The sequence below is a fragment of the Diadema setosum genome, chromosome 5 (assembly GCF_964275005.1).
Source record: "Diadema setosum chromosome 5, eeDiaSeto1, whole genome shotgun sequence".
Taxonomy (NCBI): Eukaryota; Metazoa; Echinodermata; class Echinoidea; order Diadematoida; family Diadematidae; genus Diadema; species Diadema setosum.
Genome location: NC_092689.1, coordinates 11,056,790 through 11,084,704, shown reverse-complemented (window position 1 = coordinate 11,084,704; position 27,915 = coordinate 11,056,790). Strand labels below are relative to the sequence as shown.

The following is a 27,915-nucleotide window of genomic DNA, read 5'->3' as shown; positions in this document are numbered from 1 at the left end:
ATAGAAGACTTCACAAACACTGAATGCGACATGCAATTGGCAGACATGCATACAACATTAATAGGACAGAAATGATACATAAGTTAGGCTTCTTCCACAACCTATTACTTCACACTCTCCTGAACCAGGCACCCTATGCTCTGTAAGACACTTGTCTCCAAGTCGTTGCTGTTGTTGGAACTTGAGTTGAGAGACTTTGCCCTTTTGCTGCTGCTCATGTCCAGTCCTGTATCGTCTGGATCCGGTGCGACTCCGCCTGACCTCTTCCGAGTGCCACGTTCCACCGCCGACCCTTCGCCAGCCTCTGACCCACTCACGTCGTCATCGATCGGGTTGACTGGTGCGCCATCGCCTGCTGACTTCAGCTTAGTGGCGTCGAGGTGCTGGTCATCGACATCGATTTTGGTAGTGTCCTGCACTGTGCGCTGGCTGCCGATGCTTGTGATGGTGGTCACATGGTGAGCAGGGCGTCGGTCATGGCTGGACGAGCTGACCGCATCGTCCTTGGTCTTGTTTTGTGCATCAACCTTTTGCTGGAGTCGCTCAGCCTGTGTGAGTGGATAAGGGAAAAACAGTTTCAATACAGCAAAGAACATTACAGTGTAGTAACTATTGTCACATGTAGTTGTATAATGAAATGCTCGTTTGAGTTTTGTTTATTAAGTCTTGATATACTGAAATTATGCAAAAAATGGGGCAGGCAGTTTATCTCATTGTCCACTTTCTCACCTCTTGGTCAATACAGCGAAACTGCCACGGCCACGAGGGGTTGTAGAGGAATTGTCTCAGGTCGAATCGGTTGTCGTCGGGACTATAGGATTCCGCGTGGTAAGACGGGGTCAGAGTTGTCATCTTGTGTCGGTTGATGGAGTACGATCGGAAGAAGTGCTTCACTTTGGCGGCAACCTGCAAGATTTCATAAAGAAAAGTCTTCACTAACAGACACAGAACATCAGAAGATAGTTGCCTACAGAAAGAGGATTTTTTTGGTTTAATCTACAGTTCATTTTTTTTTCTTTTAAAATTTAAACTGCCAACCTCCACAAGGTTGAGATAAAGATTTTCACAATTACATGGTGAAGAGTTTTGTATGCGCAAACTCACAACTTATTCAGAAATTACAGTTAAAAAAACTTGCGAATATTTAGCTTACATGAGAATAGAATTCCATTTCAAAAACAGTTTTATACAAAGCATACAGGAAGTTGTCTAACCACTGAACACATCAGGGAGTGTAATGATTAAAATAATTTGAGTATTTCTATCATGCAATGCTACATTTTTATATAAGAAACATATATAACATAGTCCTTTATGCTTTTTTTCTAGTTCTGAAAACCAGCTGTACCAATGCCGGAGAAATCAGTTTTGGCAATGTAATGTACGAAATAGAAACTGTTCAAAATTTGTTTCCTTGACTGTATTTAAAAAAATGCTTTCACCTCATTTATTCATTCATTTATTAGTTTATTAATCAAGTCATTCATTTATTCATCTATCTATCTATCTATCTATCTATCTATCTATTTTTTTTTTTTTTTTTTTTTGGGGGGGGGGGGGAATTTACCTCTAATGGAGAACACTTGTCCTTCCATTCATTCACAAGCTTCATGTACATGCTGTATGGCCCGCACAGGCTGACCTTACGCAGCCGTCCGAACGTTGATAACTCTGAATAACTCATACCCATGTCAACCTGCATTCAACCGAGAAACAAATCATAATTAATTATACAAATGCAAGAGTCTAGGCATACAGACATTGCCTCTGGATAGTTTACATGCACAGCGAGCTCAATACAGTGTGAAAAGATGACAGTACGAAAACAAAAGAAATAGACGGCATCATGGTGATGAAACATGCAATTATGGATGAATCTGAGTGTGTAATTCAGTGAAATGTCCACTTTTGCACAGAAAAAAAAAGAAAAGATTACAGCATGATACTAATGATACACTACAAACATAGACAAAGCTGAACAGCCTAATTGCACAATAAAAAAAAGAAGAAAAACAAATATGCAAACTGCATCTTTAAAGTAAACAAAGTTTGTATGAATCGTTCTTCATTCAAAATCAATCAGGAAAACTTTCAAAATCTACTTAAATGAACTTCATCAGTAATGTGATGTATCTGAAGAAGAAGAATGAAAACTATCTCACAAAAATAGTTATCTGAATACTCCTACGTTAACAGTAGTCAAATATTGGGTTTGGAAACTAAAAATAGCTCACACCACAACAGAAAGTCCAAACTCTGTTCAGATGCAAATACATTTGCAAGCCTTTTCACAGAAGAAAGCAAAGTTCATGTATATCAAGACAGGCAAAAATCCATGTTATCACCTACAGCCTGTAGGGGCATTGAAGGCTCAACAAGATACACTGTACATCAAGGATTTGACCAAACTCACCTCGTCAGTTTGAGCAATCTTGCCGGACTCTAGCGGTTCCAACTCAGCAGTGGGAGGAGCATCCATTATTCTAGATAGAACAATGATATGATATTTACTGTTATATTCCTGGGCCCTGTTTTATGAAGAGTTATAATTGATTATGTAGTTGATTTTTATCATCATAAGTCTATGGCAGCCAGTGTAGTAAGGGAATTTATAATCGATTATATCTTTCGATAAAACAGGGCCCTGGACTACCAACAGCTGCTCGCAGGCGAGTTTCATGTTTTGAGTTATTTGTATGTGTTTCTGTTGTATTGTGTGTGCGAGTGTGTGTGTCTGTGTACATGGGTGTGGTGCACTGTGTGAAAATGTGTATTTCTTTGCCCATTTCATTTTATCTCAGTGTCACTCTGCTCTACACTTCAATCACAACAAATTCACTACCCGTTTTCTTGTGTAGGTGAGTAGGGGGACCAATTCACTGAGTTGGCACCCTTCTCTTATTTACAATGAATGAATGAAGTGGGACCTTTTATGTGCATGAGTCGTGCCTAACTCACACATGAGACCTCCATTTAATGTCTAATCCGAGGGACAGAGTTTTTTGCCTCTCAGTAGAGGGGACGGAATGCTTACACACAACATTGCTCGGTGAGACTCAGGAATCGAACCCAATACCCTTGGATCAGAAGGCAAACATGCTACTGACTGGGCCATACCACTGCCCCTCTTGATTAGCTTATAAATGGCTTGGTTGCATAGGGAATGACATTAAGCATGATATGATATACAATGCTGCTTAAAAGAATGTAAATTCTGGCAAATTTTCTTCCTCTGTCTCTTGTGTTGAGTTTTCCATCTCCAATTATTACCCTGGCCTTCTCTGACTTCCAAAGAAATTTTGAAAAAGTACTTAAAAAGTGTAGACCTCTGCAAAGCCAGCAGCTTATTTCCACCCATACAAGCACACAATTTCCCAAAATAGTAGCCTTTTGTTTATGTCATCAGCTTCCAGCTGTGCAGCACCTTGCCCAAGTAGAGGACGCGCTTTAGTGCATGTATGTAAACCTCCAGTACGGGCAACTTGAACTCCCAAGTTCATCGACCCTATATGCCAAAAGATATAAAATCCTTCAAAAATCCATAAAAATTCCAGAATCACTACCTAAATTTAACCATCTGTTTCTTTTGTCATAACTGACTTTTCCTTCAAGTTTCATTCAAATCCGTTCACTACTTTTTGAATTATTTTGCAAACAGACACACAAACAAATAAACAAACAAACAAACCAACGGTGACGAAAACATACCTCCTTCCTTTGAGGAGGTAATAAATAAAAGAAGCATGAAATGGTTGAAAAGAAAAATAAGAACATAACCATTCTCACCCTCGCAAGGCGGGCAGATTGAATTCCACCATGGCGTAGTTTATGAAGCGCCTCAGATCGGTCTTTGAGATGCCTCCAATGGGGTTGATGTCGGCGCTGGAGCAGTCGTATTTGGTGAAGTATCCTCGGAGGCTAGTGTGGACATAGAAAAGTCCAAGATAGATAGATAGCCAGCAGATAGGAGCAGGGGTGTCTCCAAGAAAGTGACCTTGCATATGACTGCACTCTGTCATGTTAAAGGGGAATTTACCCCACATTTATATGTGGCCTCAGTGACTGCAGTACTTTTGGAAGCACACAGTGATGACATTTACAGAAAATTAGACGATCTCTTCAAAAGACCAAAAATTATGAAATTTCAAAGTTCTGGATGAAATTGTGTGCTTCCTATACAAGAAATTTGGCATATGCAATGTTCAGACAATCACGTGACCTCGTGAAGAAATGTAACATGTCTAAAAGCATACTATGTTTGATGATTCACAAACACTGAATAACTTTGCAGACATTCACCCACTTTTGCTAAAATTTAAACTGTTTTCTTTCCTTTTCTTTCATTGCCTTTACCTAATAAATAAAGAGCAAAATTTCTTTGTCTGAAGCAATACAACCCATGACACTACATTGCTATGTTGCATTCCAACTGCAATAGGATAAACCGGAGTGCCTATACTATTTACCAAGTGATGCAAACATTCCCACATCAAAATCACAGAGATTCCAAAGAGCAATCACAGAGACATTTGTATGTTTCATGCATCACAATAGACTAAAACAATCTCCAAGTTATGGAGGCTATTACATTCTTTTGTCAGAACATAAAGAGAGATATCTCAAGTTTTCAAGGAGCCTCTGGCAGAATCAGGAAGACTTCATAGCAGCTTTATTTACCTCTCATCCACGTTGGCTGTTCCGAGAACAAGCAGCCCTCCTGGTCTGTCCTGACTCCACAAACCAAGTTGTGCAAAGAGGTAAGACAGCACCATCCTGGTTCTTGCCTTAATGTAGAGAGAAATGAATGTGACATGTATATCAATATCATAAATGAAACAAAACAAAACGAAACGAACTGAACTGAACTGAACTGAACTGAACTGAACTGAACTGAACTGAACTGAACTGAACTGAACTGAACTGAATTGAATTGAATTGAATTAAATTGAAATGAATGTATGTGAAAATTTGTGTGGACTTACAATTTGTATTTTCATTTGGCTGCAAAGGAAGCACCTAAACACCCTGACAAGGTTCCATACGACCAATGGCTTTATGACAAAATATCAAACGTGAGCATGCACTTATGCGGACAACAGACATGTAGTATTTATCTGATGACAAATGAGAGTACTCATTTCAAATGTGGTCCACTTGTTCCACCATGATCTCACTTGTCTAGTTTCTAAATATTCCACTGGACAGGATGCCACTAGACTCACCTGGATATTCTGGAGGGCAAGATTCTCTCTCTGTGAGCCGCCGTTCACCTTGAACTGGGGATGCTTGCCCGTCGCCTCTTCGAAGATGTTGACCGCTGCCTTCACAGCTTCATCCACTTTGACCGACACGTGGTGACTGGACAAGAGTGAAAACACGGACAAAGATTAATACAATCAAAGATAAAGGTCTATTGAATTTTGTCATCTTATCAATGGTGCTTTTTGAAAGCATTCCTTCAAAAAATGACCATATGCAACGACTGATCAGGCATCTGAGAGGAAAACAAGGGTAAAGTGTATCTGAGTTCCCTCAACTGGACTCATTTCACCATCTTATCTGGGCCACACAACCCAAAATCTGGTCAGCAAAAGACTGCTGATCACGTGGATTCAATGTGCTAAACATTCACTTAGATTGGTCAAGCTTGAAAGGCAACTGGTCGCAGTTGATTAGCAATTGTTTACAGAACATCAACCTTAAATCTCATGTTAGATCTATAAACGTGTGTACACATGTGACTCACATATATGCCTGCATAATCTTATGCAAAACCTCTCAAGTTTTCACAATCCTACACAATCCTACAACAAGCCTGCACAAGCATGCAAAAACCTACGTGACATTAAAAAAACTTAAACATACCTACACCAAATCTAAACAAGTCTTCACAAGCCTACAGACCCAAAGACAAACCTGCACATGCCTACATAAAACTTAAAGGTAGGGGATACCTTTTACAGACCTCCCAAAATTCAGCAAAACATTAAATATGAACCTCAGGGGACTTATTTAGGCCACTGCTAAGAAATTTGGAAGTCAACAGTCATCTACAATTTGAATAATGCACAAAACTCAACTACTCAGTAGTTCTGTGTGTCAGCCACACTTAAGCCTTTTTGTTGCAGTCTTCTGTATTTTTTTTTTTTTAATCTATAAACACAAATCTAAAAGTATAAGAGCTGATGTAATAACATATAGAGTGTGTGGCAAGAATGTATGTAGAAATGTTTGTAAGTTTTGATGAACTTTCTTCACAAAATATACATGATGGACACACATGCAGTGCATGGGTCTGCAAAGGTAGCCTAGTAATGTACTGGAATTTACGGTGAGCCCCAAAAAAAATTCAATTCAAAATCTAACGGTCAATAAAAATGTACTAAATGTTACCTTCCACTTTCAATACTTTATGGAAGTTTCTAAAATGATACTCTCTTCAACATACCACTGTATTTATACAACTCTTCATTTAAGGCATGCGAATGGGATTCCCTACCTTTAAGAGCCTACAAAAGCCAATAGATGCCTACAGAAGCCTACATATTTTTGTACATAGGCCAACAAAACCCTACACAACCATAGACAAACCTACACTAAGTCTACACAAGACTACACAAGACTACAGCAGCCCACACAAGTCTACATAAGCCTATGCATGCCTACAAAACCTTAATAGAAAAGCCTAAACAAGTTGCTCATCTCACCTTCCAATCTGATCGGCGAGTTCCTCAGCCCTTTTCAGTGTGTCCTCCGATGAGTTGACTGTACCCATGTAGCATGTCACCAACAGGCGGCTACACAGCTCACGAGGTTCGGTTGGAATGTACTCGGAATCACGCACAAGTTTCCTCACATCAGCTAACACTGTCTCCTCTATTATATCACATTCCACAGAGAGAAAAGCATGATAGTGATCAGGACCTACAGGTATCGGACAGGCCCTTGACTGACCCACTGCAGTGTATCCAAGACAACTTTGAACCAATACTTCTTCAATATGGGACTACACATTTCTTCACTTTTGAGACTAATTGGAATATTTCTATGATTATTTTGATTCTGAAAAATATACTAGTACTGTAATTGACAATGCATAAATTTGACCCCTGTAAAAAACCTATAAATCCTCCTATCATTCAGCTGTAGATTGTAGAAACATTCATTCCAATGGCAATACCTACGGGTGCCACTATTGCGGACAAATATTGGATGAATTACTTACAACGCTTGGGGAAAGAAAATTTCCTGATTTCTATGCTGGAAAAAATCAGGGAAAATACATCGCAGACTCGATACGTTGACACTCGGTGTACACATAAACGTAGAAGAAAATAGAATAGAAAACAAGGATTTCTTCTACAATATTACATTTGTAATGTTCTTGTTCGTTCTGCCCCCCCCCCCCCAAAAAAAAAAAAAAAACAACAAACAAACAAACAAACAAACATCCTATCTGTGGTTTACTTTTTTTGGGGGGAAGGGGCAGTGAGGAAAAACACTGAAGAAAGAGGAAATACCCACAATATTCAAATTCGATACGAGCATCTTAAGCTGATTATCACCTATTTTATTCTCAGGTATCAAAGATGATTTTTGCATTTCACAATATCTGTATAGGTCAGAATAAAGCTTATATGCACAATGCTTTCCTGGTAAGAGGAAAGTTTCGCTATTGCTGGTGTAAGGGGACATTATCTAGTAAAACAATAAAACTATAATGTAGAAAAATTTACCTCCTTCGGTAACTGCCTGGCAGACGAGTCTACACATGGAGTGGACAATACAGGCTGTGGATGAGCTGTCTATACCTCCACTCAGTGGTAGAAAGAATCCTCCCTGTAAAGAGATATTAACCCTTTGAGTGCTTTGAGTGCTGACTGGAACAGAAAACCCACTACCATTGTACACACTGTCCAAAGTCCCTGGCACATAAAGGGTTAACAGGCTCGAAGTTATCATTGCAACATCACCAACATTCCTTTAAGCATCCATGAGCTCATGGGAGGAAATCCCTTACCCCCCCCCCCCCCCCCCCCCAGAAAAAAGAATATTGCCACCATGTGAATGGTGGCAGAACATCTCACACTTCACTTTTTGGGCTCATTAAGTACCATATAACACTCTTGATATTTAAAAGCAATGACAGCTACTGCACAGTGTTCTTCATGCCCTTGCTATCATTGTCATTTATCATTCATCTTTCCCTACAGGCTGGCTGAATGGTTCATATTCTTCATGGCCTATGTCAAGGCCGCCTTGTCTGTGATATCATATCAAAAAAGACATTTAACAAAGGACATAATTCATGTGTTGTTTTCTTTATAGAAAAGAATTGACTTTCTTTTTATGCTGTAGTACATAAACCCTCAACAGATATTCATATCATTGTACGCACCAGTAGTTACTACTTGAACTCACCTGAGCACTCTTGCGAAGGTAGTCCCAGAGCCAGCAGGCTGGAGCAAAGGCTATCTCTTCTTCGGGAGTGTACGTCCTGTACTGCTGCTGTGCGGACTCGTTGACAACGGCGTCATGGTCGTTGGAGATGGAGAACTCGACTGGAACTCGCGGGAATGCCTCTGAGCGGGTAGCCTGTATTGGCACAATAGCACAGCTAATCTCCATCAAGGATAGTTGCATTTTAACTTAATGAAGAATGGGTATTCAATTGTAGTGGAACGTATTGCTGCATGGAGTCATGCATGGAAATACCACTGCATGACCATATCTTGGGTTTTACTACAAAATGCCTCCGTGCAATGACAAAGCATAACAAATTCTCGTGTTCTACTCTGAATAATACAGAAAATAAATCTGAGAAGGTTCATGCAAGTCACTTCTTTCATTTTTTTTTTTTTTTTTTAGTATGGATGCTATTTCATGTATTATGTTGTTCGCATTTGTATGCATGTGCATGCATACTTCCATTTTTTGTTTCCAGTAAAGTATCAATTAAATTCCACCTGTGTCACATTGCCATATAAAAAATGCTACACTTTTTACAATTAACAGCTGTAATATACTGCTGGTTGAAAGGTATAGCAATGACTGAAAAAAAACAAAAAAAATAACCAAGCTGAATATCATATGAACCAAGAAGACCAAGCTATTCAATAGAAAGAACAATGGGAAAAATCTTATATTTCAAACCATCCCAAAGAACAAAAACATGCAAAGCACGAATGCGAGTCTCAACTTTCAAGAAATATGGATACAGTATTTCCTCCAAAATCATAAATCATAACCGTATGATGCCCTAAAGAAAAACAAATGGCAAAATTGGATATACGCTAATACAGTGGGTCAGGACAAGAGAAACTTCTAAAGCAAGACAGCAACGTCGTGAAGAAGGTTACAATCATACTCACAGCCATTGATGAACTGGAAGCCTGTGCCCTGTACGACCTCACATCTTCCAGGTCAAGTGTCGCTGTAGTCACTTCCTGTCAAGTACAGACAAACTGTGTTGTCAACGTGTGTTAAAATATGTACACCTTGATATGAAGATCAACGCCTATGTTCTCGTGTAAGTAGGTCCATAATGGAGAAAATTATGTGACAACTGACAGGCATGCCTAGGGAAAGAGTTTATCAGAGGTAATGTATCATGTGTCACGCCTGTCTTTTCTGCTATTGTATATGACAGATGAGTGTCTGTAAGAGCCTACATGTAAGCTGTCTGAGAGATCAATATCATAACCACAGCTTACGGGTAAGGGAAACACTGATTAATCTCGAAATTGATTATTCATAGCCATGCACAATAACACCATTGAAAGAAAGTTAAATTTGACATCATAATGTACAACTGGTAATTAAAAGAGACGACGCAGCCTTATGAGCATTTCAAATCAACTCTCAAAAAAGCAGGTATTTCTTTCAATATGCATCAAGTTTCTTCCCTGCGCAACATTTACAAACTGATTCACAGATCTAGGATGTTGTTCCTTAATCATTGACCAAAAAAAGGCATCCCTCTTTCCATGCTTTTTTCTTTCATTCAAATGCAAAACTTGTACACAGTGTGAGAAAGAATCAGGAAGAGGATTACTGTTAATACTCACCACTTCTGACAGAGCAAACTCTTCCCCTCGCACCATGACGTCCCCATTGACGGCAATCATGGAGCTGCCATAGTAGTAGACTCTCTCCCCGTCACAGCCTCGCAGGTTGGAATACATGTAGATCCCTCCACACTGTCGATGCAAAAAAATAAAAAAAAAACAAAAAGCATTGCAAGAGTTCGTGTAATCTGTGTTGACAGTTAACAGACCTAAAGACTACCTGTTTGGATGACTCAATAAAGTGAAACAATCCAGCGAACTTGGCGTTTTATCTCTAGTCCATTATTCTGCCATGGTTATTTTGTTCGCTTACATTTCAGCAACATGGGGCGCTGGACGCTAGACCACAATGGTGGTCTACTACATTACAGGCAACTCTCTGAAGCACTGAGAAAGCCTAGCAAAGAGTGACTTTTGAACAAAATGTTTGATTATTGTTTGGTTACTCATGGTCTTATCAACACTCAAATAGGAGACAAAGGCCCTGGATTTGTAATCACCACGTTTTGGGTTCAAGTCCTGCCCAGTGTGGTCATCCCTTGACATGGTGTTTTGCTCTCACAATGTCCCTCTCGGCAGTGTAAAATTATTCAACCAGGATAGCCATGTACAAAAATCACCACCAAGCTCCCAGACATTGTAGCTCAATGATGAACAACTGAACAAAACATGCATCATTTCACTTTTGCAGCTAACCTTTAAGATTGCATTTCTGATGAAATCTGCTGTTGTATAAGCTGTTATTTTTGCAAATTTTGTGAATACCTGTTGAACCACGAATTTAACAACACGCAAAAATGTCACCATGCACTAGGGTAATAGTGTACTTTTCATACAATAGGCGCAGTGTCAGTTCGCAAAAACAACATCTCGCGAAAATGTCTGTGACCTCCTCATTCGTGAAAATATCTGTGATGTACGCGAAAATAACAGCTTATACAGTACATGCTGACCATTTGCCACCTGGTGATAACTACTGCCCACCACGCAAAGCCACATGTAGAAATAATCACTTTAATCCCTAACATTGTAACCTTAACCCATTGAAGATGGAGTGATTTTGCTACAACACGCATTTCCCATATGCACCTGCCCGAGTATACTCGGGACTCGTCCTCGATGGGTTAAGGTGAATGATAAAACAAAATGTCCAGTGATTCACTTTTGCAGCTCACCTTTAGGGTTGCATTTCTGATGAGATCCGCGAGGTGGTGACCTTTCCTCAGCTGGTGATGACTACCACTCCCATTGGTGACAATCTCCACCCCGTCTAAACTCATGGCAATATGAGGGCTGAGAGGGGAAAAACATTATTTCAGTACAAAAACAGTGCTTGCCTTGCACACAAGGGGTCAACTGCATCAAACTTTTTACCTGAGAAAACTCAGGTAACTTTTTACCAGCATTTTAAAATTCTATTTGGGTGGTTTTTTTTCTGTATCAAAGTAAATGATAGAATCATAGTCTTCAGTTCTTACTAGAGTTTTTTCTCAGGTAAAATGTTGTATGCAACAGGCTCCAGGAATCCTTATTAAACATGGAAATACAGGAGTCAACCTCTTCATGACTTCATCCCAAGACTTCAATCTAGCATTCCTGTAAGATTTAATTCTGACATTTCTACAATACCAGGAAATTTTCATTTTAGATGTCAATGCAAGGTTTTACTCCAACATTGCCAAGGTTTTTTTTCAAACCACAGTTGTCTACTCTGCCATGTATGATATTGTAATGTGTATCAGGTATATTTGTAACTTCATTCTAAATGTTCATATCAGATTATCCTAACTATTCTTAGACACTGCATTGATACATGTTAATAGCTACAGCAGTTGATGTGATGTCGGAATTGATAACATGCAAGACTTAGTGGCGAAATGAAATCTGATCCTAATCAATACAATCATGTGGAAATAATAACTTAACCATGAGTAACTTAGATAAGTCCAAACAAGTTCTACCTTTTCAAAGAAAGACATTAATTATTACCTGTTGGCAGTCCATAGTCCTTCACACACTTCAGCTCCAATGCATGTGTCCCTGGTTGCTATGACAGCATCGCCGATTGGCACAGTTGTCTGCAACAACAACAAAGATAAGAAAAGGCACAAGAGTGACCTTCACTCGTTGAAGATTTCAGTAGACAAAGTATCACCAAAGAGTTACTGCACAATAGATTTTGTTCCCAGCAGATATCAATCCTGTCTGGAATTTTGGTTCACATTGCAGTAAACTTGTATTCACTGCAAATGGATCCAGAAGAAAAACAAGAGACCCAGGGGTCACGCGCTCACCTGAGTATCGCAAGTTCACCTTCCATGCATTCTTGCAGACTCTTACCTAAGAACATTGGAAACTTACGGTGGGGGTAACTTTTAGAAAGGGGGCATGGTGTCCATTTTCATATTCCATCACACTGGTAAAAATACCTACCAAGTACACTGTACTTTATAGAATGTTGGATTATGCAGCATGGGGAAAAAACAGACTAGAGAAAATATTACTGAATATTCATTAATTTAGGAGGTTTAGATGCCCTGGGGCCCCCAAGGAAAGCATGGTGCCCATTCAAACACTTTGAAATCTTATCCTCATGGAAATGCTACTTGCGAAGTTTGGTGAAAATCCATTATGTTGTTTTCAGCAAGAAGATCAAAATTTAGGCCCGCACTTGGACCCCCCCAATCCCATCGCTTCCTTGGGTCCCAAGGGGGTGGGGGGGGGGGGAAGGGCACCTCTGATTTTCCCATGAACAAACTTGAAACAACAGTCATCGATATACTGACTCATTGTATCAACTTAGCTCAATCACTTCTGGTTCCAGAGAAAATCTGTCAAGATTCCTTGGGGGGGGGGGACCCCCTGGGGCCCCCAGGTGGAGCATGGTGCCCATTTGATAGAATTGAGATTCTATCCCCCTAGGGATGCTACCTGCCAAGTTTGATGAAAATTTGTGATAGGGTTTTCAAGAAAAAGATGAAAATTTACAATTTTGGTCCAAATTTAGGCCCCCTGGGGGCCCCCCAGGTGGGGCATGGTACCCATTTGATGGGAATGAGATTCTTTCCTCCTAGAGATGCTACCTGCCAACTTTGGTGAAAATTCATGATGCCATTTTCAAGAAAAAGATGAAAATGTACAATTTCGGCCCCATTAGGACCCCTCCCCACCCCCCTTCCCTGGGTCCCAAGGGGGGCACCCCTGATTCAGCCATGAACAAACTTAAAACTACAGTCATCAATGTACTAATTCATAGTACTGACTTAGCTCTATCACTTCTGGTTGTAGAGAAGAAGATTTTTTAAGATTCCTTAATTTTGAGGGGTTTGGGCCCCTCTGGGGGCCCCCAGGAGGGGTAAGGTGCCCACTTGAACAAATTGAGATCCTATCCCCCTAGGCATGCTACCTGCCAAGTTTGGTGAAAATCGGTCAAGGAGTACTCAAGAAGAAGATGAAAATGTAAAAAGTTTACGAACGACGCACGACGGACGACGCACGACGGACGCCAGACGAAGAGCGATCGCAATAGCTCACTTGAGCCTTTGGCTCAGGTGAGTTAAAAACGGGGGAAAATTCAGGGGAAAAAAAGCCTTCAAAAGACTCTCTTCAAACTAAATTCTGTACACAAGATGTTGCATACCACGATACTTGCCACTTCCTCAATTTTTAGGCACAACATTTTTTCCAAATCTTTTCCACCCACCCACAAATTTTTTCCACCCGACATAGCCCTGATGAATAAATCAAAATCAATCTAAATCAATCAAAACCGCCGGATATCCACCTGTCCTGTAATATCAGCAATCATTCGAGGAAGGAAGTGTTGCTCCAGCGTCCTGAGCTTGGCCCAGCCTTGGAACCATCGCAGCTCCCTGTAGTTGCCGCTGTTAGCCATGTCCGTCTTGGGTTTGATGAGGATGATCTTTCTGCACGGTGCACAATTGGCAAACAGAAAACTCGTTAGTTCTCATTTACAGTAGTTAGGTCAAATGAATTTGGAAACTACTGGAAGTTCTGAAATTAGCAGTACATGTTTCATGCGGTAGATATGAAAGCAGCTGATCACTTATATTATGATTTGGATGGACAGCAAAATGTCCTTTGAATAAAGCTTCCGAAGTTGATGTGTGCTCTGAAACAGGCTATCACCACACAGCTTGTAAAAAAAAATAAACCACTGAAACCTTTAACCTTCACAATATTCTATAATGCTGTGTTAAACTTTCAAAAGATACTAATAATAGAGTATAAATACTCTGTCATGCAGGTTGCATACATATATACTGTATGAATATTCACAATTGGTTATTGTTATCTCAAATCAGCTTTATGTGAGAACCTTGAATAGAGTTAAAAATCAATTTTACATATTATTTTAATCAAACAAACATGAGCAACAATGTTTCTCTAGAATATCTTTTCATTACAATTTCAACTATTTACTGTTAGCATATTGTGACAGAAAATTAACCCATTGAAGCCAAGTCCTAGGTATACTCGGAAGGTGGTGTCAGTGGAAAATGCTTGTAACAGCAAAATCAGCTCATCCTTAACAGGTTAACGATTCTTTTTCATTTGAGCTCCTTGCCATTTACATATAATTATTATAATCATGTGTTTCAGTTCAAAATTTAAACAATTGGTCAATTTATACCTGGACCTTAAATTGGCAACAAATTTTAGCTGATTAGAGTTCAGGCCTGTGTCTCTAACAATATGAAATTTATTATCTCTTTCTCTTTTTGTACAAATCTGATGAACTTAACCAGTGTCATCTAATCTTTTTCAAATGAAAGATATGCAGTGATATTAAGAGGTGCCAATATGCTGATGACAAGATGGTAATTTTTTGCAGCAAATTTCCTCAAGGACTAAACAAGTTTAAAAGGATTTCGACAGAGTACTCCATGGACACATTTTTAAATCATTCAGTAATCAATATAATCTTGGAGCACTTACTTGTTCAGAAATATAACTCTGCAGTTATACCGCACATTCTTGTGCATTACAGGCCTGAGGGGAAAAACAAACAAACAAGAGGAATGAAAGGAAACAAGAACAGTAAAATGTTAAGCCACCATGCACTTACATGTACATCACTTTATAAAATTCAAAGCAAACAAGAACTTATCACATATCAACACAAAAAATTCATGCACAGAATCTGTATTGATGACAGAATCCATCAGTACCAGTATCTGAGAATGGTTGGTATCTGCTCTTATGTCAATGTGTCATATGCTCATTGTAATAAAAACATGCTGCATTTGTTTCACATACGAAAGACTGACCATAATTTTCTTGCATTAACAAGTCCCTCTCAAGGCAAATGCTATAATTACAAGAGACCAAGTGTTGGCAATGGTGGTGGAGAAGTACAACAAGGTTATGCCTCATTTTTCTAAATATATATATTTTTTTATATCATGGAAGAATTTAATGAAATAAGGCACAAGAGAGATACAGGTTTACATGTGTTTTCAGACTCAGTTTCTACTTGGGATGTACCCCTTACCGTATCTCTGTGTACTTTAAAGGCACTTGAAAGCTAAGGTTTCACAAACAAGACCAACATTTATAATGTGATAACAAGTGCAACATAATGTTTTGACTACTGGTATATCCATGTACACAAAGAGACACTGCATCAAATGCTGTGCCAGGAAATCGCTCTAGCGAGCAGGGAGACATGCACACTTTCCCAAACCATCTGCCCATCCCTAACAAATCTCTACACCGCCCCTCCCCACCCCACCCCCCCCCCCCCTTTCTGACAATCTGGCTCCCAAATTGTATTGATAAATACAACCTCCTCTCTCTCTACAGAACATACATCACAGCAAGTCAATTTTCTCTTCATGTCGACATTGTGAATTCAACAGAACTTTGTACGTTTTGTTGCATTTTGGAGCAGACCCTTTATTAATGCCTTCCTGATTAAGCACAACTTTTGGAACAACAACATCAAACAAAGATTACGTGTTCCTCCATTGTATTGTACATACACACACACACACACTGTGACAAACACATGACAACTAATCCTAGCTTCCTGGTCTTTTTTATCTTTCTTTTCTTTTCTTTTCTTTTCTGTTCTTTTGAGAATGAGTAAGACAATCACACAGACTTAGCAGACCAGGCACAGACTGCCACACAGTATTTTCTGAACAACGACAAAAATAAGCACTGAATTGATCAGTGTTTTATTAGTAGCCATGATAAAAAATCATGGGCGTACATACTCGAGCAGGATTCGAACCTACGACCTCCTGATCACCGGTCATCTGACGCCTGTCCGGTGATCAGGAGGTCGTAGAATCGAATCCTGCTCGATTATGTACGTCCATGATTTTTTATCATGGGTACTAATAAAACACTGATCAATTCAGTGCTTGTTTACGTCAATGTAGGGCAATTTGTCAATCAGTTGCAATGAAAACATCTCAACGGAAGAATTTCATGAATTTCAATAAAGACACAAATGTTAGCGGTACTGAAAACTAACTCCTTTACAGGCATTACAGAAGATATCTCACCTGTTTGCTTAAAGGGGATGGCTAGTAACTGATCAGTGGGAATGCTGGGGGATGATTGTTCCAATCCTTGTGGGATTCATTCATGAGTCTTACATTATATATCTATTGTTGTGTGAAAATTATTTGCTTCAGAATGGTCTCATATTCAAGTGATGTGCAGTTTATGTTTCCAGGTTAGCATGCCTGTACTGTGATGGGGCGATCGTACACGTATAAACTGCACATTACTTGAATATGAGACCATTCTGAAGCAAATAATTTTCACACAACAGTAGATATATGATGTACTCTTAAGTGAATCCCACAAGGATTGGAACAATCATCCCCCAGCATTCCCACTGATTCCCACTGATCAGTTACTAACCATCCCCTTAAACCCTAATCCCATCGGGTTTTTTGAGGGACTTGAAACCACCGGAGAGGGGGGCCTTTTTTTGGCCCCCCCCCCCCCCCCAGATCTCGGTTGTGGATCGCGCGATCCTCGCGAAAATTTGCACCAAGGTAGAGGCTAATGTAATCTACAAGACTGTATAGTTAGATTTTTCAAATTTTAATTTATGTATTTTATATTAATTAATTTATGCTAATTTATGCAAACATATTTTTGGCCTATAAATAAAAAAAATAAAGCTCCAAGACTTCTAATTTTTGGTGAACATATTCTTTTAAATATCCTCAACAATAATATTGAAGCAAAAATTCGGCTTCATAATTATTTCTTATGTATTTTATTGTTTATTGAATTTCTTATGTACTTCTTTGTTTTTTAATTTTTGTTTTTGTTTTTTTTCGTCAAAATTTGTTGCAGAAACATTTTAAAGCATAATCAGGCTAAAATAAATCATTATCAGCCACTGAAAGTAAAAATATTTATTTTTATATGAATTAATTGCAAAAACACAATTTACATTGGATTTGTACACAAAATCATGTTTTTGAGCAATTTTTGGGTCAACAAATTTTTTTCAAAGGGGTGTGGCTTCAAAACGGTATGCCCGGAGTGACAAATTTGGTCTCAAAAGTTGCACGATACTTGAAAGAAAAAAGTCATAAAATGTCGCGGCGAGAGCATCACGCGTTGCGGAATAATCACGCGAAACGTCAAGGGGGGGCCAAAATGCAAATATAAAAAGCAAGACAAGCTATTGTAGATAGATTAACAGTCAAGCTATCCGGCACAGAATTTCTCAACAGAACAGAATACAAAGTTTTTAACTAACAGGATTGTTAAAAGGAAACTTATGCAACAACCCCCCCCCCAAAAAAAAAAAAAAAAAATAAATAAATAAATAAATAAATAAATAAATAAAATTAAATTAAATAAAATAAATAAATAAAATAAAACATTAAAAAAATGTCCCAATGTATGCCTACTCCTAAGAATGGTTGTCTGCAAACTTACATTCCAACATCACACATGATATCTTTGGTCTCAGGGGCCTCCAGCAGCTGGGCCAACACTTGCCAGGAATGGAGACAAGTATCCGACTCAAAGAAATGGTCATTGCAGCCATAGCCCCTGTGTGAAACAGAATCATGACAGTTTGATGAGTCACATCAAAAACAATTCAGATCATCATCATCATTATCATCATACAATGATACAAAATCACATGCATTTCATTATGTTCAACAAACTCATTTTGTACATAGTACTTCACATGAATGATGTGATATCATTATATGGGAACCGGTTACTCTAAGATTGGTAAATGCCTTCCCAAAATCACTTAAAGTCAAGAGAAAATGCTTCCAGAACTTTCTTTGCAAAACTCTGGCAGCCTCAAAGTGCTGAAAAATCATAGAAACATGTTGCATCAAGAGACACTGTTTCTACACACTTCTTCATCAATAAGATTGAACAGTTTTACCCTAATTTTGTTTTCTCACGAAAGGAGATTGACTTACGGAATTTCCAGTTCCGGCCCCAGCCTGTATCTTGCACCTTTCTGCTTGGCGACCTCAATGCCTGAAAGAGTTTCAAAACAAGTTAAGCGTTAGAGCTTTCACGTATCTCTCTAGCAGTGAGAAACACTCGTGCAGACAATGATCCAGTGCAGTACACTCTGTACCTATAACCTATTGTTTAAAACTCGTTGAGGACGAGTCCCGAGTATACCCAGCCAAGCGCCTATGGGAAATGCGTGTTGTAGCAAAATCAGCCTGTCCTCAACAGGTTAATATGCCATTTGTTGGGTTTGCTGCAGACATCAAGGTTAACAAATAAATAGCTGTCACTGTTTCTATACTACGCGTAAGTGCCTTGAAAGGAATGCCGGTCAGCCCTATACAAAATGTATGAATAGGGATGTTAGAAGCTACAATATGAATGGGTTCAGATTATACTCCAACAATCACTTTTTCCACTGACATGTTGCACTGGTAATTCTATTTGAGCTGAGGTCTCTACAAGAGAAAGTTGTCCATAAGTAATTGAGTTACTTCTACAAAAGAAAAAAAAAGGGTCAATGAGATGAATCTTATTATTAAGGGCTAAAAGGATTGCTTAAGATTAGACCAGAGTCACATGATCAACAAACCTACTGTTTGTATTTTTAATGCTCATTTGACATATTTCATGATTCGCCAACATTTTCAATGCTTATAATCCTGCAACAGAATGGAGCATCACTTATTATGCTTTAAAATGTAGAAAATTTCATGGAATTGGAACACCACACTATCAGAAAATACATTGTGGTATGTAATTGCAATATGATATTTAATCTTTGCTGTTTTCAGCAGGATTGAGCTTTCTGCTCGATGACAATATAAATTTTGACATTATGCCCTCATCAGGGATGAAAAAGAAACAACGCACACTACATGTCCAGTAGAACTTTGCTCAATACATAGCCGTACAGGTAAGGCACACATGTACTATTTCCATGAGCACCTACAATTGTACTCATGTGGGGTAAGACATGGTGTACAACTGTGAAAATTGTTAATAAATAGCAAAGCTGCTGAGAATGAGTGATTTTGGTGTTCTTTGTTTTCCTTGTGGGTCACTACAGTGTACTTCCTTGAAGGCTCAAAAGACTAATTATCGAATGTCGGTGCAATGGGAGAATGCATTGTGTCATAAGGAAGTGAAAATTAGCCCTTTACCCTTTCTTTTGTCTTTTTTTTTCTTACTCCACCTGCATTCACTTTTTTGTATCAATGCATTGCACACACTCAAACATGTAACTGCACACATACTGCACTCTTTGAAAAAAAAAATAGACAAAAGAAAAAATTGCTAGTTGGCAGTAATCTACATAGTACATGAATGTGAAAAACTATTAAATGGCATGCATACAATGTCCAACAAAGAAGAGATATAAGGTGAAAACCTGGCCATTTGGCCATTGGCCAATCAGCACACAAGGAGTTGTGTGTTAAATGATAAGTGATTTGTATGGCTTGCTTGTATGGCTGTCCTACCCAGGCCCCTGGGTGATGTGCACAAGGTCGTCAAGCCAAGCACCATTTCCGAAATCTTGTGTAGTCTGTAGTGGTTTAATTGTCTAATACCATCTGAATACATTTCACTTAAAAAGTTTTGTGTTTAAAATTGATACAGACTCACTTAAATAACATTATTTATTAGGAAAGCTTTCCATTATGAGTAAAAACTTAGAGGTTTTCAGCTGTTCACTGCCATATTATTATACTTGCTAACTCACTCTACAAAGACAATGCACACCTCTTGAATGATTGCCTGGAACCACAATAGAACATATTACTACATGTAAGCATACAGGGTGTACCAAAATCTACAAAATTGTAAGTACAGTATCTGACATGGACACATTCCTCCACAGTCATTTTTTATATTTCTTAGATGCCAGTTGCAATTCGCAAAACCTCATACGAATGCTGCATATCATATTTCTTGCTTTACAGTGCCTTTTCACTCAAAATCTACAATTGTACACAACACCATGCATGTCACCATGCATCTAAATATACAATGCACATTGTAATTGTGCCACGACTGTTATGTTGACATATACATGTAGGCTATTTCATCAACTTTATATTCTATGCATACATTCACAAAACATTTGCTTGCCAGGTCCTTGCTCAACATTCACTGCATGCAAACAGGTCTACTGTATCATTACATGATGCGTGATATTCAGGAACTATTAAGACCTCCTGCACTAGTTAATGATCAAAGGGGAAAATATCTGTTTTACCATAGTAACCTTTCCCTTTGCATCAAATTATACATTAAAGAGTTGTAATAGGACATTAGATTTGCAGAAAGTGTTAGCTGCAAAATCAGGAACCCCCCCCCCCCCCAGAAATCTGCCCTTTTCAATGTACGAAGCAATGAGAAACAAGGGAAGTAATAAATACAGGGCAACACAAGTACAGTGTACCTAATCTAAGGGCAGTATTTGTGAATCTCCTTTACTCCTGTCATGCATTGTATATTATGGTATGAGCCAAATAGCTTACGAGTATATAGCATATTTCACAAATTGGGGCCTGTTAAGCCCTTTTTACACTTGTGTTTCTTAACCCCGTACTTTCTCTGACCCAGGACTATCGTTAGTCCCGTACCAATTTTTTCAGCTTTTTACACTCGCCAATAAATCCCGTACTAAGCTCTTGTCCTGGGCTAAGGAGAAAACTGACCTTTTTACACTCGTATTTCTTAGCCTCGTATTTTCCAAACCACATGAATATTCATGATTACGCTATGCACTGCGTAAGTACATGCATGCACCAGCAGCACTTGATTACCTCGTTTCTGATTGGTCAGTGGGGGGTCGGACTTCGTCTCCGTCGCTTAGCCCCGGATTTTTTTTTTTTTCTGTTTTCACTCGCTTGCTTGGCACCGCAATTTCGGTGCTAACCCTGCTATTTTGCAGGGCCAGATAGTACGGGATTATCGGTGGGGCTAGCCCACTTTGGCAAAAACAAGTATAAACAGAAAGTGCCGGACTAAGGAAAGTCCCGTACCAACGGTGGGGCTAAGGCCCCCCCTTAGCCCGACCGTTGGTACGGGACTAAGCAAAAATTTGCAAGCGTAAAAAGCCCTTTAGAGACTATTTGTGAATTCTTCTGGCCGAGTTCTTGACCAAGGACCATATATATAGAATGAGAAAAAATATTCACATTTCTTGAACAAAGAATTTTAGCAATTTCCCATAGAGACAGTATTAATGTATGTCCAGTTGCATATTAAAAGTTGTGGGAGGCAAAATTTTTGTGCCTTGTTAAGTTCACAAGTATCACAGTCCACTTGCAATGCACCGCATATACAGTATCTACCAAACTACTAGTATTAATCCAATTAATATCATCATTTCTAATCCATGTTCAGGCACCTGTTAACCTGCGCTGAGGTCGAGTCTCGAGTACACATACAGCTGTATGTCCACGATACACTCGGCAAGATTGATTTGGATGAAATAGTGTATTTAATGCACAAATGATCAAATGAGGAAAATGTGCTTTACTACAAGCAAACACACACACACATGTAACACAAGAGAGACAACACAATATTCTTTCAAATTCATATCACAAAGAAAGCGGGGGCACTCTGGTACCAAAGATGACAGAGTGCCTCGCAGCGGTGAGCGCCGGGCAGCATGCGTGGCACTCCATCGTCTTTGCTGGTACTGCACTGTACACAGCAGACAAGACTCTCATAAGGCGCGGTCAGACTGGCAAAAGATTAAGAAGTTTAAGATCACGATCTTTAAGATCTCGAAGTTTTGCCAGTGTGACCGCAAACTTCCAGCGAAACTTCCCGCAAAACTTCTCGCAAAACTTCCCACATCAACTAGGGATTTTTCCCCCACCCCCTCCAAACTTCTCGATCTTTTGCCAGTGTGACCGCGACAAACTGAAACTTCGCGATCTTTGTCACGTGACCAGTCCACCACATGCTTGCGGACAGTGTCTCCGAAGCGCGAGTGTATTGTCATGTACAGGCGCGGATTGTTACGTCACAATCACTAGCCATCAGAAGGCGCGCTCTCTTTTCTTTCTTGTGCGCGCGCACCGATGACCCAAACTTCTCAATCCAAAAATCGAGAAGTTTGGCTGCCAGTGTGACTGCACGACAAAAGATCGCGAAAACTTCGCAATCTTAAACTTCTCAATATTTTGCCAGTCTGACTGCGCCTATAGTCTCAACTTTGTTCAAAACGGTCAGCAGTAGTCCCTACTGATATGGGTACTTTCAGCACACTTGTACAATGGTCCCATGGAGCCAGCAAAAAACTAACCGTACCAATTGATTCCGGATAGTCGAAACCTCTTAACACTCCGTCAGCATTGCAAATAACGAACCCGTCTCAGAATAACAGCGAAGTTTATGTTTCTTTAGCCGATTTTCTCCAGAAATACTTCGAATTATGAAATGCTGTCTGAGGGTAATATGGAGCAAACTCTGCTCTTTCAGGTAATACCTTACTTGTCGAGATTGCTGATTGGGATCATCTTTAAAATTTGCTGGAAAAGTGATTTTTTAGCAGAAACCGTGACCACTTTTTTTTATATTCTAGAGTCTAGTAAAATTAAACAGTTCATTCCCTTCTAATCTTGTTGGCATGCATGTAGACTATACCCCCAATACCCCGTTTAATCCCGAGTGTTATCAAACTCTCGTAAGTTTTTCATTTCTGAAAACTAATTATGCAAAAGCACTCAAGATGTTCTGTGTGCACGTGCTTGGACCTTCTTCGCAGGACGAATTTGCATGGACAGCTAGCTTGTGGAGAAAGCTTGTGGAGAAAGCACCGCGACGCCAGCCAGCGGGGACACATACGGAGGAGTGCCGGCTACGAACGGGCTGGCAACCCGATACTACTGCAGCCTACTGCAGCAGGGGATTGTTCGCAACAATACTTACTCTTCAATATTCTTTTTGCATTCCCTTCGAAATCCATAGCCCATTGATTCAGGGTACAGGTCGCTAAGGTAACTTTTCTCCCCATTGCAGATCTGATTGGCAGCGATGTATCAGTAGAAAGTTAAGGCGAAAAGTGTGGTTTCAGGACTTCACGAAGCTAGTATTTAGTAACCTCCCAGCCAGGTTGGAGACTATGTGGGAAAGCGTACTACCAATGTACAGTACGGTAAAAACGTACGTACGATCTTTGGATGGGTACTACGTGTATTACCTAGCGCTACCGGATACCAACAGGTCGCCGCATGCAGCCGCACCGCACGTACATGTTTCCACCATGCGGATGTTGTAATTATGTAATCAAAACGCGGGCGCCCCACAATCGAGGGGCAAATTGTACATGTGTATACGTAAGCGGTGAGAGAAGAGTGGGCGTGGTTTTGTTGTCAGCCCCGAAGTTTTAAAGGAATGTACTGATTCATGGGTGGGGGCTGCAGGTTTCCAACTTTTGTGTGTGTAATGTTAGACAATGAGAAACCTCTTATGAAATATGAATGTACATGTTATTCTTCGAGGAATTCACAGTTTATTTGATGAAAATTGGTCTCGAAATGGCTGAGATATCCCAAAAAGCGATCCTAATAAAATGCGACAGGCCGTGACTTCTTATAGGATCTCTTCGTTTTCCATTGTTTTTGGATAGCTCACTCATTTCAAAGTCGATTTTCATCAAATAAACTTTCTATTTCCCTAAAGAATTGTATGTTCTTTAACATTTCACAGAATGGGTTCTAAATACACTGTGTATCTTGCAAAACATTAAAAGCTGAAGCTTCACCTCATTCGTTGTATATCGTTGTCTCTTTAAACCCCAAGTCCCTGGGGCTCTATCTTGTTCTTCAGTATACCTCTGCCAAGGAGATTTTTTTTTTTTTTTTTTGACATTGGTTTGTCTGTCTTTCTATTTTGTGTGTTAGCAAAATAGCTAGAAATGTTACATGAATGGATTTGGATGAAATTTTCAGGAAAAGTTTGTAATGACACAAGGAATAGATGATTAAATTTCGGTAATGATGCGGATCACGCACTGTCTGGATCCACAAATTATAGAATTCTTAACCCGTTGAGGACGGGCTGATTTTGATACAACACGCATTTCCCATAGACACCTGCCTGAGTATACTCGGTACATTTGACAGCAGGTTAATTATCACTGGGAAATAGGGCCATTTTCAGCATTTGTGTATGTAACTCCACTATGAGTAGCCAGATTGTTTAGCATTGCCATCACTCTTTTGTACATTATTACTATAATGATAACCGTTAATTGATTTTTATCACATAACGGGAATGTAGGACTATTATGGAGCAGAAGTCACAAAAACAGGTTCAAATGAGCTGCTTGGCAGAGGTCTGCACTCTCTGAGCGCTTTTCTAGTTCTTCATTTTTTATTTCTTATTTGGGGAGGGGGGAGGTCATGTTCAAGGAGGATCGAGGCTAGTACTATAATTCTCCTACTGATAACTTCTTTTCTTGTCTTTACTATCTTTCCCCTCTTTATTGCTGATTATAGATGGGAAAGCTTACAGAGACATTGGACATTTTAATTGCAACATGATATCCATATATGGGGTAAGCAGGGCCACAGAATGTTTTTAACAGTGGTGGGGGCGGGCTGCTGCAGACCACGGGTCCAGGTCAGCAGGTATACATATACATGTAGGTCCTAGTAAAAGATGGGACCCCCTTTTATTAGGACCACTTTATTTTACTTTGTTTTTGGATATCTTGGCCATTTCATAACCAATTTTCATCAAATATACCTTTGATTTCCTCTTCAGAATTGTGGTTTCTTATAATTTCACAAAAATTAAAATCTGAATCCCCCATCTCAAGCAAAACTACACTATTCCTTTGAATCAGGACTGTTGCTTTAATCAAGGTAAAGATCAAACAAAGTGTACTACCAGGCTGACCCAAGAGGTGGTGACTGTATTTTATCACACCATTCAATGGAAGCTGGCACAGAACTCGAGTCTCATAACAAATCCAAATAAATACTGTACAACCAGAAATATTTGTCTTCATGAAACTTGAGTGAATTTTGCGAGCCAAGAGTTGTAAATGTGAAATGTACCTGGAAGTTTTTGTCTACACAAAGCATAGAATGCCAGTAAAATGCTGTACACCAATATAGTCGGGAATTTGTAAAAGTTTCATGCCGTGAAAAAAAAAAAAGGTCATTCACTCCAGTTCCCAAATGTTTCTGGTTTCACAGTAATCCCTCAGCTCCTTCTGTCTTGATCTATTCCAAAAGGTACACTGTACGTGATATCACACAAGAAATACTGAATACACAATAAAGATGTGCATCAATTATATAGAATCTTGAACACATTTATTTGCTTCAATTCATTGCAGTTGTTACAGTGAGCAGATGGGTTTACTCTCATCTTATCTCTTTTCTTAAACTGTCTACTATACCTAAAATGGTGTACTTGATATACTGGTCAAAAAATTTTCTTGCGGCAAGGGAAAAAAAAAAGAAGATCCCACATAATTTCAAACCCACATATATTATTTGATGGAGTTTATACTTTATCTATATACACAATTCATAAATGTATGTTTACAAGACTGACTGATAAAAGGTTTTATAAACATACGATCCCACTGCTCATGAAAACAGAATGACATTAGCCACAAATAACATGATTTCCGAGTCACACTTAGCTGACCATATCTTGCGACGATGAGAAACTCAGAGACAAGAACGAGGAATGAGTACACCACCTATGACGACACTTTACACAGAATGTTGCAATCAGAGAAAGCTTGACTTTGTACAACAAAAATTACAAGCAAAAACAAACAAATGAACATTAAAATCCAATCAGGTATGCATGCCTGATTCAACTGCACATTACTGAATCTCTTATCATGACCCGTGCCAAATGTACATATGCCGTGCTGGCTGACCTCCATATGAGCAAATGTCTGTGTCCTATCACAGGTTTGAAGTGTCTACATGTATACCACTTCCACTCAAGCTAACAAAGCGGTCAAGAATTACTTTTTATCCTCTTTTTACAGTTGTTGTTACTGATGGTGGTGGTAATGTTGTTTCTGCTCTTATAAAAAGGAAAATAATTCAAAATCTTACACAAATCTGTGTCAAACTGGACTTCCTTGAATTATGCATGTGCTTCTAATTTTCATTAATTCTGCATGTTCCACACCATAATAGCATATAACTGTAAATTGCAATTTGTGAACTTGTAACTGCTAGGAGACATCCGTTGCTGACACGAAATTTGAAATTATGTGCAAACTGTACATATATATCCATGAAATTGTGATTTGTGTACACAAGTGAGAATAAAATGCTATAGCATACTCATATTCAAATTGAGGACTTATAACAATCCCAAACAAGGTTGAACAATCCTGAACATTACCAACTTGTCTTTAGTCATTAATAAAAAGGGATTTTGTGCAGCAGGTTAGGGTTTTTTCTTCTTCTTCTTCTTGTTTTTTTTTTTTTCATATACATTTGTATGACCAACCCAATGTTCTGGAAATAAAGATTTTGCTGGCCTCCAAACTTGAGGAATCTGTTTCTGCATACCAAGGTACATGTATTTGTCATTTATCAATGACAAAAAGGCTACTGGCCAACTGAATATAAAAGAACTTTCCATCAACTGTTACTGTATATGCTCTTATTTTCGTGTACAGATATTTTCGTGAATTAGAAGGTCACAGACATTTTCGCAAGATGTTGTTTTCGTGAACCAACGCTATCTTGCATGCATTGTTACTCTAGTGTATGACGACATTTTAGCGTGTTGTTAAATTCGCGATCCAACTGTGATTCACGAAATTCACAAAAATTAAACCCTCACGAAAATAACCACTTATACAGTATCTTGTCAAGGCTCTGAGTATCTTGCATCAGAGTGTGTGCTAAAATTTTGGCTAAAACTTTCAGAAGGTTGAACATGTCATAATCACATGTAGTTCCAAAATTTTGAACACTATTTTCTATGCCTTCATCATTCCTCTGCACATTGTCTGGAATATCTCATTTCTGTGCATAAGACAGCTGTGACCAACACCTGCGCAAGTTACCAGCTAAAGCAGTTCAGTCTTGGAGAGTCTGTTGTAGTGTTGGTGGGTTGTACCATAATGACCCACAACATAAACACAGTTAAGTTATGCAGACTTCTCATTGTGCCACCACAAGCCATTTTCTCCCCAAGGAAAATATAGCTGATTTGCAGTGATCAATATTACATGCTTCATTACATGTTTCCTTTTGGCATAAACCAGTAGTAACTTATTTCATGGACAATTTATGATGCAAGAACTTTGATATATAACAGTATACAAGACGAAGACAAGCATGAAACTTGGGCATGACAATGCAACATGTCTTGTTCCATCAATCTT

General features: G+C 39.1%; 1 protein-coding gene across 1 annotated transcript; it reads right to left on the bottom strand.

The window, feature by feature from the left end:
* Positions 1 to 104: 104 nt before the first annotated feature.
* Positions 105 to 23,622, bottom strand: LOC140228501 (glutamine-dependent NAD(+) synthetase-like). The gene is made up of 19 exons (XM_072308732.1): positions 23,466 to 23,622; positions 18,512 to 18,572; positions 18,006 to 18,122; positions 15,027 to 15,080; positions 13,852 to 13,993; positions 12,057 to 12,145; positions 11,243 to 11,360; positions 10,068 to 10,199; positions 9,372 to 9,446; positions 8,422 to 8,595; positions 7,737 to 7,839; positions 6,708 to 6,876; positions 5,223 to 5,358; positions 4,678 to 4,784; positions 3,787 to 3,918; positions 2,414 to 2,483; positions 1,568 to 1,696; positions 730 to 906; positions 105 to 548 (listed from the first exon to the last, which is right to left on the bottom strand). The coding sequence occupies exons 1-19, from the start codon at positions 23,548 to 23,550 to the stop codon at positions 105 to 107; spliced, it is 2,514 nt and encodes an 837-aa protein (XP_072164833.1). The 5' UTR covers positions 23,551 to 23,622.
* Positions 23,623 to 27,915: the final 4,293 nt, after the last annotated feature.